Source organism: Melanerpes formicivorus, unplaced genomic scaffold (assembly GCF_026170545.1).
Source record: "Melanerpes formicivorus ecotype bairdi unplaced genomic scaffold, bMelFor1.0.p_v2 SCAF_4, whole genome shotgun sequence".
Classification (NCBI taxonomy): Eukaryota; Metazoa; Chordata; class Aves; order Piciformes; family Picidae; genus Melanerpes; species Melanerpes formicivorus.
In genome coordinates this window covers 28165403-28180521 of record NW_027142356.1, presented here as the reverse complement: position 1 = coordinate 28180521, position 15119 = coordinate 28165403, and the positions used below count along the sequence as shown (strand labels likewise).

The 15119-nt window shown below is 46.2% G+C and overlaps 1 protein-coding gene across 5 annotated transcripts in view; it reads right to left on the bottom strand.

Moving 5' to 3' along the window:
* Positions 1 to 15119, bottom strand: part of SLC20A2 (solute carrier family 20 member 2) — a 68514-nt gene that overhangs the window by 8343 nt on the left and 45052 nt on the right. For all 5 annotated transcript variants that reach the window (XM_068137431.1, XM_068137432.1, XM_068137428.1 and 2 more), the window contains exon 9: positions 326 to 511. In XM_068137431.1, the coding sequence (XP_067993532.1) occupies positions 326 to 511 (186 nt within the window). The remainder of the gene's footprint in view (positions 1 to 325; positions 512 to 15119) is intronic.

Sequence of the window (15119 nt, the reverse complement as noted above, 5' to 3'; positions counted from 1 at the left end):
CATTTCCAAATGCACTTTCTGCCACGTTAATTAGGTCATCAGCAGAAGACTGTTCACGGAGACCTCTATGCCTTCAGAAACATTCGGTATTAGTTTACAGGGTTATCCTTTCTCACTTTCTTTCTCTTTCTTTCCTTCTTTCTCTCCTTTCCTCTTTTTTCCTTTCATTTTTTAGAAAGAGGGAGAAGCGAAGGCAGGTTATCATTACAATCAAAGCACAGCAAATCCAGAGAACTGCATTACAAACAAAGTACCGGAGCAGGGATTTCTCAGACTGGTTCACACACAAAGTTCACACAACGCTTAATGACAACTGTGCACCTACCTTGATGGTGTGATTGGAGTGAGGTCTTTACCCATGGTCTGGATGACTCTTCTGCCCCAGACCCAGAGACCAACACAGATGCCAACGCCTCCGTAGAACAGGAGCCAGACAGGAGTTGATGCTTCTTGCATTACACCGCCTTGCTCGTAGATGAGCCAGAGCGCAACGAGGGGACCGATCGCATTGCTGGAGAAACAGGAGAAAAATGCCCAAGTTACAAAAATGCAGCTAACCACCTCAAAAAAAAGCCTCTTATTTTCTGTGTGATTTTTCCTTCATCATGTATAACGTGCTGCTCTGACTTGACCCCAAAGGCAACACCCCTTCTCATTGGAAGGGCTGCAGCAGGGGACTCTTATCAGTGTTGGGTTTTCCAGTTGTCACTTCAACACTGATAACTACAGTGAATGCTGAAAGGAATCTCTCTTTTACAAGTCATTTCCTGAAATGTCAGAGTGGGTATTACCTCATTATGCCTACTCTGGGACAAATCCCAGGATTTTCAGTACCATGATGAATGTATCTCAAAATTTACTGATTCAAGAGCTCTGAAACTTTACAACTCAAGTGTTAGATTAGCACTTTTTGGCAAAGAGAGGAATTGATGAACAAAGTTACCATGGCAGACAAGAAGACACAAACATAATCTACTCTGACAACCTGTAATGTTTGGAGATACGATCAGAATGCAGCCAGGAAGTTGACTTAGTCCTTTTCAAACACATTGCAGAGCTGAATCTGGGCTGGATCAGAGAGGACTCCTTGGTGACACAGAGCTGGCGTAAACCCTTTTTGCTACCCTGCTGCTGCTATCTAGAAAATCACTGGGAATCAGCAACACTGAAGTCCCCACGCCCATTGCAGGTCACCCAATACTGGTGGCTGGAGTCTCCAGTGCATGGAATTCTGATTCTGGTTATTCTCAAAAAGCATCAAGTTTCTAGATGTGAGAGTTAGAAGAAAAACTCAAAAGCTGGTATCCAGTTACTTTGGAGACTTAGATACTAATAAAGATCCTTCTTGGTCCTTTGCAGCTCTTTTGCCAAAGCGAGTATCTGCCAGCCCTTCTGAGCACCATTTATTCACAGCCAAAAAAAGCAGAAGAAGCAAGGAAGCAATCCACTTATGTCTAAGCATTCAGAAGAGCAGAGCAAACCTGTCCAACGCCATTCAAAACCTCTGAAAACCAACAGGAAGCTGCCCCTTTGTAAACCGATAAGGAGCGTGGGGTCACAGCGAGCGCTGCAGCCAGGACCAACTAAATTTAGTTCTTGGTCTTGCTCCAAAGCACACAGATGGAACAAGGGCCAGTTTGAACGTCAAATGTCATGCAAACCAAGCCACTGTAACCAACAGTTAATAATTTACTTGAATCTCATCTTTACAAGATATGAGGTGCCAGGGACTGAGTGCTAACCACCAAGAGATGAAGGTCCTCAGCATTCCAAAGCTCTGCACATCTAAGCAACAGGAGACCCTCCTTCTTTGTCCTGGTCCTTGAGACAAATCAAGCTCTGAACCCTGAGAAGTGGTCCTGCAGCAAAGGATCTAGAAAAAGACTTTCCCTTTTAAAGAAACACACCAGCATGCAAGCTGTGAGGCAAAGGAAAAGTACTTTAAAATGCTAATTGATATAAAAAGGCTTTAATAACCCTTATGGATTTTCCACAGGGTGAGCATCAGGAGGATGGAGCCAGACTCCTCTCAGTGCTGCCCGGTGACCAGACAAAGGAAAATGGACTCAAACGGGAACACAGGAGGTTTCATGTAAACACAAGGAAAAACAACTTTGCCGTGAGGGTGCTGGAGCACTGGAGCAGACTGCCCACAAAGATTGTGGAGTTTCCATCTCTGGAGGCATTCCAAACCCACCTGGATGTGTTCCTGTGGGATTTACTCTGGGTGACCCTGCACTAGCGGCAGGGTTGGACTAGATGATCTTCAGAGGTCACTTCCAACCCCTGACATTCTGTGGCTCTGTGATTTTGAGAAAGATGCTGGAAATAAATGAGTGAGCTAACATGGGTAATGAAATGCCCTATGAGGAAAGACTGAGGGAGCTGGGATTGCTCAGCCTGGAAAAGAGGAGACTCAGGGATGACCTTATCACTCTCTACAACTACCTGAAGGGAGATTGTAGACAGGTGGATGATGGTCTCTTCTCCCCCAGTACCAGAACAAGAGGACACAGTCTCAGGCTGTACCAGGGGAGGTTCAGGTTGGATGTTAGGAAGAAGTTCTACACGGAGAGAGTGATTGCCCATTGGAATGGGCTGCCCAAGGAGGTGGTGGAGTCGCCGTCATTGGAGGTGTTCAGGAGGAGACTTGATGGGGTGCTTGGTGCCATGGGTTAGTTGTTTGGGTGGTTTGGATTGGTTGATGGGTTGGACACGATGATCTTGAAGGTCTCTTCCAACCTGGTTTGGTTTATTCTAAATAAATCTATTGGGTTCAAAGACACTGGGGAGTACAACGAAGAACTAAACACACCTTAAATAAAAGAGTGATTTCCAGGAGCAAAAAATACTTCAAAAATTCTGGTCTGATACTGCAACCTGGATTTGTTGAGCATCAGTGAAAGCATGGTATGTGAGAAGTCCTTAGTGCCAAAACACAAGCATTATTTTACCCTCAAGGGAGAAGAGATTCTTGATTGAAGCATTTCTAGTGTTTTTAAGTAGACCTGCAACCTCTTTGCCAGCATTTTCAGGCGTGGATTAAATCACTTGCATGGTTAAATGCTTTACCATGCATGGAAAACACAAAGGTAAGTCACAGAATCACAAATTGGTAGGGCTTGGAAACGACCTCTGGAGATCATCTAATCCAGACTGCCTGCTAAAACAGGGTCACCTAGATCAGGCTGCACAGGAACACATCCAGGCAGGTTTGGAATCTCTCCAGAGAAGGAGAATCTACAACCTCTCTGGCCAGCCTGCAGTGCTCCAGCACCCTCAAAGTAAAGTTTTTCCTTATGTTTAAGTGAAATCTTCTGTGTTCTAGTCTGTGCCCATTGCCCCTTGTCCTGTCACTGGCCACCACTGAAAAGAGCCCAGCCCCATCTTCTTGATCTCTGCCCTTAGCTATTGATCAGCATTGATAAGATCCCCTCTCAGTCTGCTCTTCTCCAGGCTAATGATCCTCAGGTCTCTCAGCCTCTCCTCTTAAGAAGCCTAGAGATGGATGTATAAAGGCAAGTAATCCACTGATCAAATGAACACAGGGAGAACTGACCATCCTTTCTTATAGAGCTGTATGGCATGGGAAGTTTTGGAGCAAGTGGAACATCTCCCTTCTGAGGAAAGGCTGAGGGAGCTGGGTGTCTAGCTTGGAGAAGCCTGAGAGGTGACTTCATTCATGTTTATAAAGATGTGAAGAGCAGCATCAGGAGGATGCAGCCAGGCTCTGCTCAGTGATGTTCAATCATAGGACAAGGGGCAATGTGTGCAAGCTGGAGTATAGGAGGTTCCACATGACCATAAGGAAGAACATTTTCACTAAAAAGGTGACAAGAGCACTGCAGCAGCAGGCTGTCCAGAGAGGTTGTGGAGTCTCTTTCTCTGGAGACATTCTATACCTACCTGGATGTGTTCCTGTGTGACCTACTCTAGGTGATCCTGCCCTGGCAGGGGGTTTGAACTGGATGGTCTTTTGAGATCCCTTCCAACCCCTAACATTCTGTGAGTCCAGACACTGATTCCTGACTGTTCTGAAGAGATTATGGATGGATGTTTGTCAGTCCTAATGTAAATGGGAAGACAGAGAAGGCTTCAGAAACTACAGCAGCAAACTACGCTCTTTTGTAGCAAAAGCCAGTTTTAATTATTTGCAAATGCTACACCTCTGTGAATCAGCTCAGCTTAATCCTCAAAGAAAAGGTTATTTTCTTATTTGTGGCAACAGAGGGCAAGGCAAAACTTCGCTAACTTATGGCTAGCCTTGGAGGATCCAACTGGCTGATGCTGCTCAACAGATCAGAAGAGGTGACAGTGATGCCCCCAGAGGCAGCACTTCTGATACCTTCCCTGTAGGAAAAAGAAGCAGAGGAGCACTGGATCCACATATGTTTGGAAAGGCAAGAAAGGTAATTAACTGCATTTACATCTGTGGGTAGCTGCACCACTGGTTTTCTATACCAGAGACATTTCTGCTCTCCCAGTAAATCATATTCAAAGTGACTTAAACATTCAGGTCCTGAGGGATATCTCCCAGCCTGAATGTCTGCAAGTGGCTACCAGCAGCCACCAAACTGGCAGTGGTCTGCAGCCACTGGCTCCAGTCTACCACCATCACAGCTCTTAAGAGGGTTCCTTTGGCTTCTGGATTTGTTTAGTAGGTCCATCCCCAGGGGCCTGTGGTATCAATGCTTCCTATCCCAATGGAGAAGAAGCCATTGGGCCTGTTCCAAACTGCCAAAAGCTCACAAGGAAATGCATCTGACTCATAAACTGCAAAGACAAGGATCTTGGTACTGCATACATCAGCTTCAAGATGTTACCATGAGCATGTACAAGCAACAATCCTTGGGACTGGGAAGAGTTCATTGGCAGAAGACAACCAGCCCCAACATGACAGTGAGAGAGAAACAACACAGGCAGTAAAGAAAGGGGGTAAAAAAGTGTTCTTAGATAAGAGACTTGGCTTTGAGATTTGCTGCTGTGGTTAATGGATGTCTCCCAAGTGAGAGGCTGAGTGACTAAGCAGATGAACCACAGAGACACTGGCTAGACAGGGATGTGGCTTCCACAATATTTCCCACCGCTTTTATCTCATTTTACTCAAGACATGACTAGCAGGAAAGCAGCCCTCAAATCTTCCATGCCTTTGGCCACCACTCATTTCACAAGTCTATCTTCAAGAAGCCCTTTTACTTGCATTAACTAACTCTTCTTGGAGCTCCAAGTCTTATTTGGGGTGGTTTAGGGAGAGATGAAAAAAGCCTGAGATGGTCACCCAGGGGCTCTGAACCCCTATCCACATCCATCTGTAAAACTGACATTAGGTTCCTATGGAACTGAAGTGCTTTTGAAGATGTTACTGCATTATTTCCATACTAAGAAAAATTTCTTCACAGAAAGGGTTATGAAGCAGGTTACCAGGCTGCCCAGGGAGGTGATGGAGTCACCATCTCTGGAGGTATTTAAAAGATGCATGGATGTGGTGCTTAGGGACATGGTCTAGTGGTAGTACCTTAGCAGTAGTGGTGGGATTGTGAACTCTAGGTGAGTGGCTGGAGTTGATGATCTCAAGTCTCTTCCAACCTCAGCAGCTCTATGATTTAGCTGCAGGGTTTAAAAGCCAAGGTAAACTACTCCTGTCACAGTATTACAGTATCACAGTATCACTTAGGTTGGAAAGGACCTCGGGGATCATCGAGCCCAACCTATCAACACAGACCCCATGACTAGACCATGGCACCAAGTGCCACGTCCAATCTCCCCTTGAACGCCTCCAGGGTCGATGACTCAACCACCTCCCTGGGCAACCGGTTCTTGGGTTTTGGACACCTGATCTGCATTTTTCCACCCAGCACAAGAGGATGGCTGCTGTGAGTTAATTTTAGGATGAATTTATAAAATATTGTGGCATAGAATCACAGAATGTTACAGGTTGGAAGGGACCTCTAGAGACCATCTAGTCCAGCCCCTCCTGCCAAAGCAGGATCACCTAGGCTAGGCCACACATCCACACAGGTTTGAATGCCTTCAGAGAAGGAGACTCCACAACCTCTCTAGGCAGCCTATTCCATTGCTCCATCATCCTCACAGCAAAGAAGTTTCTCCTCATGATGAGGTGGAACCTCCTGTGCTCTAGGTTGTATCCATTATTCCTTGTCCTATTACTGGGCAGCAGTGGAAAGAGCCTTCCTCTTGACACCTACCCCTGAGATATTTATAGACATTAGTAAGATCCCCTCTCAGCCTTCTCTTCTCCAGCCTAAACAGCCCCAGGTTTTCATCTTTCTTCATAGCACAGATGTTCAAGTCCCTTAATCATCCACATAGCTCTCTATTGGACTCTCTCCAGAGATCCCTGTCCCTTTTGAACCGGAGAGCCCGTAACTAGACACAGTATTCCAGGTGTGGTCTCACCAGGGCAGAGCAGCAGAAGCCTCACTCCTGATTCTGCTGGTCAGGAAGTCTCTTTACCACTTCTGTTGGGCACCACCCTTGCCCTGGTTAATGGCAAGACACAGCCCTTTGCAGGAGGGGTGTTGGCTAGGGGCTGTTTGCCTTGACCAGAGGCAGGACAGAGGACTGAAGGACATCTCCAGCAGTGCCTGTGCCGGCAGCCGCTCGGCGGTGGCTCGGCTGGGCGCTGCTGAGCGTTCCTGCAGGGCTGCCTGCCCCACGCCATGGATTCGCTGGCTGCCTCGACTGGCGCCAGTTGGCACAGCTTGTCTTTTTCTGCTCACTTCTGCCAGTGGAGAATCTGTCCCACACCATTTATAAAGCTCTTGTGAAAGATAGGATTTGACAGTGAATCTGAGCTATAAATAGAGCTGGCTTCTCCTCTCCCCTGTGAGACTGATAAAATTACCAACAACGTCCCCCAACACATTCAGCTATCACGAGACAGGCTTAGAACTTAGCCTTTCCCATGCACACACGTGCACACAAGCTGAGATTTTTCAGGTGCCTTTGGGTCAAAAGTCCAGGCCCTTCTCTGGAGGAACTTTTATTTAGTAAGAGTGTTTTTTTCAGTAATAGAAGGATTGCATCAGCTCAATGCTCTGTCACCAAATCCCATCAAACTTGTCATAATATTTTAGGAACCAGCAGCACTGCTATTACCTTGCTGCTTCTGATTTGGGGAAAAAAAGGGAGGTGCTGAAAAAAAATAAGTCAATTGGATTTGAATGAGTGGCCAGCAGGTGGAGAGAGGTGAGTTTCCCACTCTGGTGAGGCCTCACCTGGAGTACTGTGTCCAGCTCTGGGACCTCAACACAAGAGAGACATGGACCTGCTGGAGTGGGTCCAGCAGAAGGCCACAAAGATGATTAGAGGGCTGAAGCACCTATTCTACAAAGACAGGCTGAAAGAATTGGGGTTGTTCAGCCTGGAGAAGAGAATGCCACAGGGAGGGCTTGTAGTGATAGGACAAGGGGAAATGCTTTGAAACTGGAGCATGGGAGGATTATGTTGGACATTAGGAGGAAGTTCTTCATAATGAGAGTGGTGAAATACTGGAACAGGTTGCCCAAGGATGTGATTGAGGCTCTATCCCTGAAAACATTCAAGTTGAGACTTGATATGGACTTGGGTAGCCTGCTCTAGTTGGAGATGTCCCTGCTGACTGCAGGGGGTGTTGAACAAGATAACCTTTGAGGGTTCCTCCCAATCCAATCCAATCCAATCCAATCCAATCTGTGAATGCTACACTGAATAAACATTGTGTTGTAATCTACCATCTACAGGCAACTTGGTGAGACCATGCTTTGATTCTCTGCTACCTGAAAAAGCAGATTGTGTTTTGGCCACCTTTTCTAGTGGAGTGAAGGAAGCTTGCCACAATATATCATCACTGCTTAAAACTGAACGACGAGCCAAACAGCTCTCCGAGAGATCTATATTGAGCTTTGAATATTACAGATAGAATTACAAAATCCCCAGTCATTTGACTATTTCCCAAACCAGGATTTCCCAAACCAACTTTCCACTGGGAAAATGAGTGGGATGATATTTTTGAATGTGCTGCAGTTATGTCTGGAGGCATCACCCAGTTGAATAAGGGTGCAAGAAAGACACCCCTGTATGTACCAACTTGGGGGGGGGGGGTGGTGGTGTAGGGGAATAATGTCCTAATCTCCACAGATCTCAGATTATCCAGAGAGTTTTATGCTGGTTCTAATAATCAGTTTTGAAATATTGCATATACCCTAGTGCAATAAAAGTGTGTCAGAGCTGTGCAGTGCAAGCTTTGGGTGTGTGAATGAGTCAGGAAGGCTACATAGTTCTCCCTGCAGCTCATCACTGTACACTGTAAATGCTGGCTCTGAAACCCCAGCTCCCTGGAACCCTGGAGGGCTGGGTCCATCCTCCCTCACTCCCACCAGCATCAAACTTTCCCCAGCAAGCCCAGTGGCAGGCCCTGCATTTCGTTTCTCTTCTCTGGTGTGCCTGCCTGTCACAAGTCACAACGAGTGCCTGCAAAATTAAGGACACAAGTGAAGGTTTGTATCTACCTGGGACACAAGCTGCACTTTCAGGACTGACTGCTATGAAAAAGGGAAGAAGCCAAATTTCAGGCTGCTCTCAGTAATTGTAATAGTCAGATGAGCTTCCCAAATATTCAAAGAAATCTTGACTGCAGCTCTCAGGGAGGAAATAAGAAAGTCTCACTTTGTAATCCAGCCTTATTACAGCTCCTTTAGACTCCTTATTTAGCCAGAAGACCGAATCCCACTAAGCTCCCTGTGTGTAGGGAGATACTGGCAATATTCTGGCACTTCTCTCCTTCAATACCATTGCATTTCCTTCAGGAAGAGAGGAGAAGGTGAGTCCCACTGCTGTTTGTGTGCTCTGACCTAAAGCTTCAGTCAAGTCTGTAGGGAGGTGAAAGTGATGTTGGAAGGCTGAATGACCTTACAATTAATTGGTCTGAAACCAAGATAGCAAGAATGGAAGGCCCTGTAAGACTAAAGGACAGGATGACCTGGAAGGTTAAAATAATCAGAAACAAGACACAGGAGTTAGGAGCAGTATCAAAGGACGGTACAATTCTGTCAACTTTTGTAGCTAATGCCTCATTCTGGCTTCTTTAAATAAACCAGAGGTGGATTTGGACAAAGATCAAGGGTGTTGCCTATATAACCTGTGGGGATATTAATACTATAAAATACCTCAAAGGAAGATAATTTCTAAGTAAGAGTAGGATCACCTTAGTGTAATGAATTAGGTTTAACTAAATAAGCACTTGTACAATGATTGCTGTGATGTAAAAATCACATAACCAGTCATATATATAATTTGTTGTTTGTATACAAACCATTGCTGTTGGAGGTAACAGTGTGCTGATCTGTAGATCTACCACCTAGCAGCCATTTCTCTGCAGAACTGGAATAAAACAAATCTCTTCACTCTGTGTGCCAATTGGTTTTTGCACACCAGGTGAAAAAACCCAGACTTGGGACAACAAAAGGAGAAGTTTCCCCTTCCTGTATTTTGGGCAAGAAGGTATTTCCCAGTTTCACTTCCACTGCTTTGTTTAACAATGAATTCCCTACCTGGTAGGTGTTCAGTTGCCCTAAAACCACTGAGAGCTTGTGTAGAAATGCCTTAAAAGTACTAAACATTGTTATTGTAGCTCTGAAATAATCGTCAACCCTGTCTTCAGAATAATAAGAGAGGCATCCTTTGTCAGGCTTGTGCCTTGTGTATTATTACCTGCAGACTCTGATATGAATGACCTCTTTATCCTGTCATACCCAGCTATGATTACACAAGGGCAGTCCTGAAGTTCTCCACGTGAAATTTAATTAGAACAGCCACACTCAAACAATTTATGCAGCAGGAATCCAACAGAAGTGAGATCCCCCTCACAACTGTGAAACATCTGCCAGCAGGATTCCTCTCCGTACCGTGCTTACCAGCTTATCTCTGGTCTTGCCTGCACCTTGGCAAGCACATGGGCAGGCAGGCAGTGTGTTTTGTACTCACCCTGTCCTGTCACCATCAGGATAATAAAACACCTTCCTCCGTGGCTGGGGTCCATGGTAGACACCCAGGGTAGATGCCTGTTCACACGAGCCAGAGCACGCGGCTCCTTCTGTCATCCCTGGGGTTTCTCCTGTGACAGCAGGATTGATGGCCTGGGGTGGAGGGGGTGTAGGAAGGGCCAGAAGAGGCTACCCTTTTATAGGAGAAGGAATCTGTATGAGGGAAAACTAAGCACAGACCCAGACAGGTGCACAGGAGCACAAGGCTCAGGCTTTTTTCAGAAGCATAAATGGCAGAGGTTAGTCAGCAAACTTCGCATTGACCTACATCATTCCCCTGTTTGTCACCCCATCCCACTTTGATTGCAAGAATTCAAGAAACAACAAACTCCAGAGGCTGGCTGAGTCAACAAAAGCATCTTCCCATATGGTTGGCCAATGCACTGTTTGCTCATAGCTTTCCCATTTCCAACCCAGTAGCAAAGAAGCCACAGCCACCATTGTGCTGAGCACAGGGGACAGCTATGGGCTTAGCAGTCTCCTCTGACCATTTCCAAACCAGCCTGGCCACCTGCCCTCATTTATGGGACCTAGTTAATTCAGACATGCTTCCAGGCTTTGAAATACAACAGAAACCCTTCCAGCTTCTCTCCCACTACCTGCATTTATACAGGTGTGCTGCTGCAGCCGCAGTGCTGGGCTCCAGAGCATGACCACTCCTGCTGAACAAGCCTACTTTACCAGAAAATAAGCTTAACCCAACTCAACCATAGGTGCATCTGATCCCCACCAGCCAATAAAGCCCAGCCTCCAGGCCTCTCTGGAAAGCTGGCTCTGAACAAGCATTTAGGAAGCTGGCAGTTCTCCTTGTGTCACACTCCCAGCCCAGGTCTTTTTTTCCATCCTGCCCTTTTTTATTCTCCTGTTGCCCTTGCAGTGACCTGATGTGCTCCTTTTGTGCTGGGGTGCTGAGCCAGTAGGACCTGTTCACTTTGACTTTGCTAATTAAGTTCAACAGCAGTTTTTTTTCCCAGTGGTTCTGTCCCAACACATTTAGTTGGGATTTGAAATTCTTTAGATTTCATTCAGCCCATGTGCATGATGGTGTCACAAGGCTCCCGGCCCAGCTCAGTTAGTCCCAGCCCTGGAAGGGCTCCAGCATCCTTGACACAGTGGATATAAGCTCTGTGGCAGGGGTGCAGGAGGGAACGGTCTGAACAAATCAGTCACCCAAATAAGGAGTTACCATGACTCTCTGTTTCCTTTTACACAGGAGCCCTGCTACAAACATCTGCTCCCACAGCCAAGATAGCTGGTACCCCTATGAAAAGGTGTCTCCTTGGAAGAAGCTGGGCTCTAGCTATCCTTATTTATGAGTGAGTTTTGCAGATAGGCAAAACACTGGTTTAACTTGTCCAAGTCCAGGGGAAAAGCCTGGACAATGAAATGAAAGAGATCTCCATATGTTGTTTTGTTTCCCACAAACTATATGGGGCCCTTCTGCTCCCCAAAGTTTCTGAGCTGCATCATGGTTCAGTCATAGAATCAATAGGGTTGGAAGAGTCCATAGCCTGTGTCTCATGCTTAAATCTGCTCAGGAACAGGTAAATCGTTTCATAGAGTCATAGAATTGTCTTGGTTGGAAGATCAAGACCTTTAAGATCATCAAGTCCAACCATAAACCCAGCACTCCCAGGTCACTACTCAGCACCATCTTAGTTCTCAGGTGAGTAGTCTCTGCCTTTAAAATGTAAAGCTAATGGCAAAGATGCTTTTGGGTCTTGGTTTGTCCTACTGCACTCCTTATCCTGTTCCTAGAATTATAGAATTGTTCAGGTTGGAAAAGACTTCCAAGATCACCAAGTTCCTTATGCAGGTGCCAGCACAGAGGGGAGGAAAAAAAGAAAAGGAAATTCTTTTTTTCAGCCCTAAGGTTATGCTTTAGAGGTCCTTTTCATGCACTTTACCTATCTGCACTTTTCTTTTTTACATTAGCTTTTCATTTCTCTTTCTTGGCTCCTCTTAATTGCTCCTTTCCCTTCAAGGAATACCAGCAAACCACCTCATGGAAAAGATATAGAAAACATGGGACAGGAGTGAGTTTCAGGATGAAGGAAAAGGTGGAAGTCCAAAGAAATAGATTTAGACATCAGAGGTGCTGCCCTAAATATTTGAGTGAGGAGTTTAAAACCAAAAGTGGGGTTTTAACAACAGGATTCAAGGTTGAAGGGGAAAAAATAGAGAGAGAAGCAGCTTGACGGCAGCAACTAAAATGAGCAGAAGGAAAGTGAACAGAAGAGGGAGATGAAAAGATAGCAACCTTCAGCAGAAGATGGATTGCCAAGGCTTGCTTTCTCAGGGAAGTATGGACAGAAAGCTGTGCTGCTGGGTTGGTCCCACTGCATTATTTTTAAAACAACATGCTCTCTTTTGAGCTCTGCAGATCTTTATGCAACAGGCAGAGGAGCCAAGAGCCCAGTGAGAAGGCTTCTGCTCTGCTAGATGAAGACTGGCAAAACCTCTCTGCTACACAATCCACAGGATAAGTACCTGCATTCCTACCTACTCAACCCTTTTGGTATACAAAGGCACCTCTTATTTTTATTGCTTTGCTGGAAGTCAGTCCACTTGAAAGGATGGGTTCCTATCCAATCCTACACCCGTGACCACCTTCTTGCCTCTGTACCAGCTTTGACCAAATGAAGCTAACTTGTTATTTAGTTTTGCAATTACACGAATTCAGCTTCAGAAGAGCTCTTGGAATAAACAGCATTTCATAAAAACACATTCTTTCTGGCTCATTTGGTTGTATCAATGACAGAATCAGAGTTCTGCAAAACACTACAAAATACAAATTTCCAGGACAGGATATTGCCAAGGCAACAAGGAGAATTGGGCTGTAATGCAACAAAACATGTTACACAGAGTCTAAACCTTTGTTGTCATCCTGTCCTGCTCCTACCAACACCAAAGCTGATCCCTGAACAGACTGCATCCTTACAGCTCACTTCTAGCAAATTCTTCTACATAAAAGTCCAGCAATGCTTGCATAAACACTTGAATCCTTGAGGAGGATGCACAGACATCACCTACAGGGAATAAAGGAGCAGGGGCACCTGCTGGGGAAGGCTGTGATGTCTCTGCAGTGGTATTTCCCAGGGAACATCACAAGAAACACCAGCAGTGTTTCATACATCCATAGAAAGGTTTGGGTTGGAAAGGACCTCCCATGTAGCACAGCCCCCTCTGCAATAAGCAGGGGTATACTCCACTAGATCAGGTTGCCCAGAGCCCTGCCAAGCCTCACCTTGAATATCCCCGGGGATGGGGCCTCAACCACCTCCCTGGGCAACCTGTTCCAGTGTTCCAGTACCCTCCTTTGTCCTTGTTCCTAGGTTCCCCTCAGCACTTGCAGATTATGGATACTGGCCTCCATAGACCTCTGCTCTTACTCAGAGAAGGGGTCTCCAAAGGAGACTGAGTGGAATGTTGTATAGCAGCACTCCAATCCAGAGGATAAGGGACCCTAGACTCCTTTCTGAAGCCAGATCCCAGTGGATGCAAAGGGAGTAATAACAAAAGCAAGGACAAGAATTCCCAGAATGCTGGAGGGACAGGGAGAGAAGAGACAAAATCACTGAATGGTGGAGCTTGGAAGGCACCTCAGGGAATTGTCTTGTCCAACTCCCCTGGCCAGAGCAGGGTCTCCTAGTGCAGGTTGATCAGGTCAGCATTCAGGAGGGTTTTGAGAGTCTCCAGAGAAGAAGACTTCACAACCTCTCTGGGCAGCCTGGTCCAGTGACTCAGCACCCCCAAAGTAAAGAAATTTTTCCTTCAGTTCAAGTGAAACCTCCTGTGTTCTAGTCTGTGCCTGTTGTCCCTTGTCCTATCACTGGCCACCACTGAAAAGAGCCCAGTCCCATCCCTCTTGACCCCCACCCTTCAGATATTGATCACACTGAGAATATCCCCTCAGTCTGTTTTTGTCCAGGCTAAACAACCCCAGGTGTCTCAGCTTCACAGAATCACAGAATGTTAGGGGTTTGAAGGGATGGCCAGAGATGATTGCATGTAACCCCCCTGCCAGAGCAGGATCACCTAAATCAGGTCACATATGAACATGTGCAGGCAGTCCTTGAAACTCTCAAGGGACTCTACCACCTCTCTCTAAGCAGCCTGGTACAGTGGTCTGCCACCCTCAAAGTAAAGAAGTTCCTTTTCATGTTTAGGAACTCAACCTTGTAAGATATATACTCCAGTCTCCTCAGCATCTTTGCAGCCCTCTCTTGGACTCTCTTCAGTAGTTCCCTGTCTCTCTTGAAGCAGAGAGCCCAGAACTGAAAACAATACTCCAGATGAGGCTTCACCAGGGTAGAATAGAGGAGGAGGAGAACTTCTCTTGACCTGCTGGCCACACTCTTATTAATGCACACCAGAGATACATGGGCTGGAAGTTAGGTGGCTGACAAGAGTGAGGAGCAGTAAGTGCTCTCCTTGCTGCATGGGACAGCGTTGGCCCAGATGCCCAAGAAGGAGTAGGAAAGTCATGAATGTTGCAAAGCCCTACTGCAAACCAACACCAGCAGGGCACAGCTGACATGGAGAGGACTTCAGTAGGAAGGGGACTCAGTACAGACTCAGCTATGCCCAAGTAAGGACCACTGATTCAACAAGCAGCTTCTATGTGGACTTCTCAGGGGACCCTATACAAGAAAAAGTGCCTTCTGAGTACCAAATGGATTGCTACAGGCCTAGGGAAGAAGCACTCCAGCCAAATCCTGTAGGAAAAATATGCAGTGTTCCCAGAGACAGAGCACCTGGGAACTCCCAAACCATCCTTCACCCATGTGCCAATGAAATCGCAGGGGGAATTAGGGCCTGCAGATGGAAGAGGGTCATAAACAGATGAGCAATGTGAGTGGAGTCAAGGAAGGTATAAAATGCTCCATCCTGAGCCTCTATCTTATGTCCTTCGGTCAAAAGCCTTTGACTTTGTGGAATAACAAAGCTGAGCCTTTGAAGAGAAAGAGGGTGGCAAACAATTCAGCAAAGAGACACTATTTTGCGGGGGTCTGAGCAGATGACAGAGGGCAAAGAGGTGCAGATAAACATGTCTGAGACCAACTCTCAGATTTT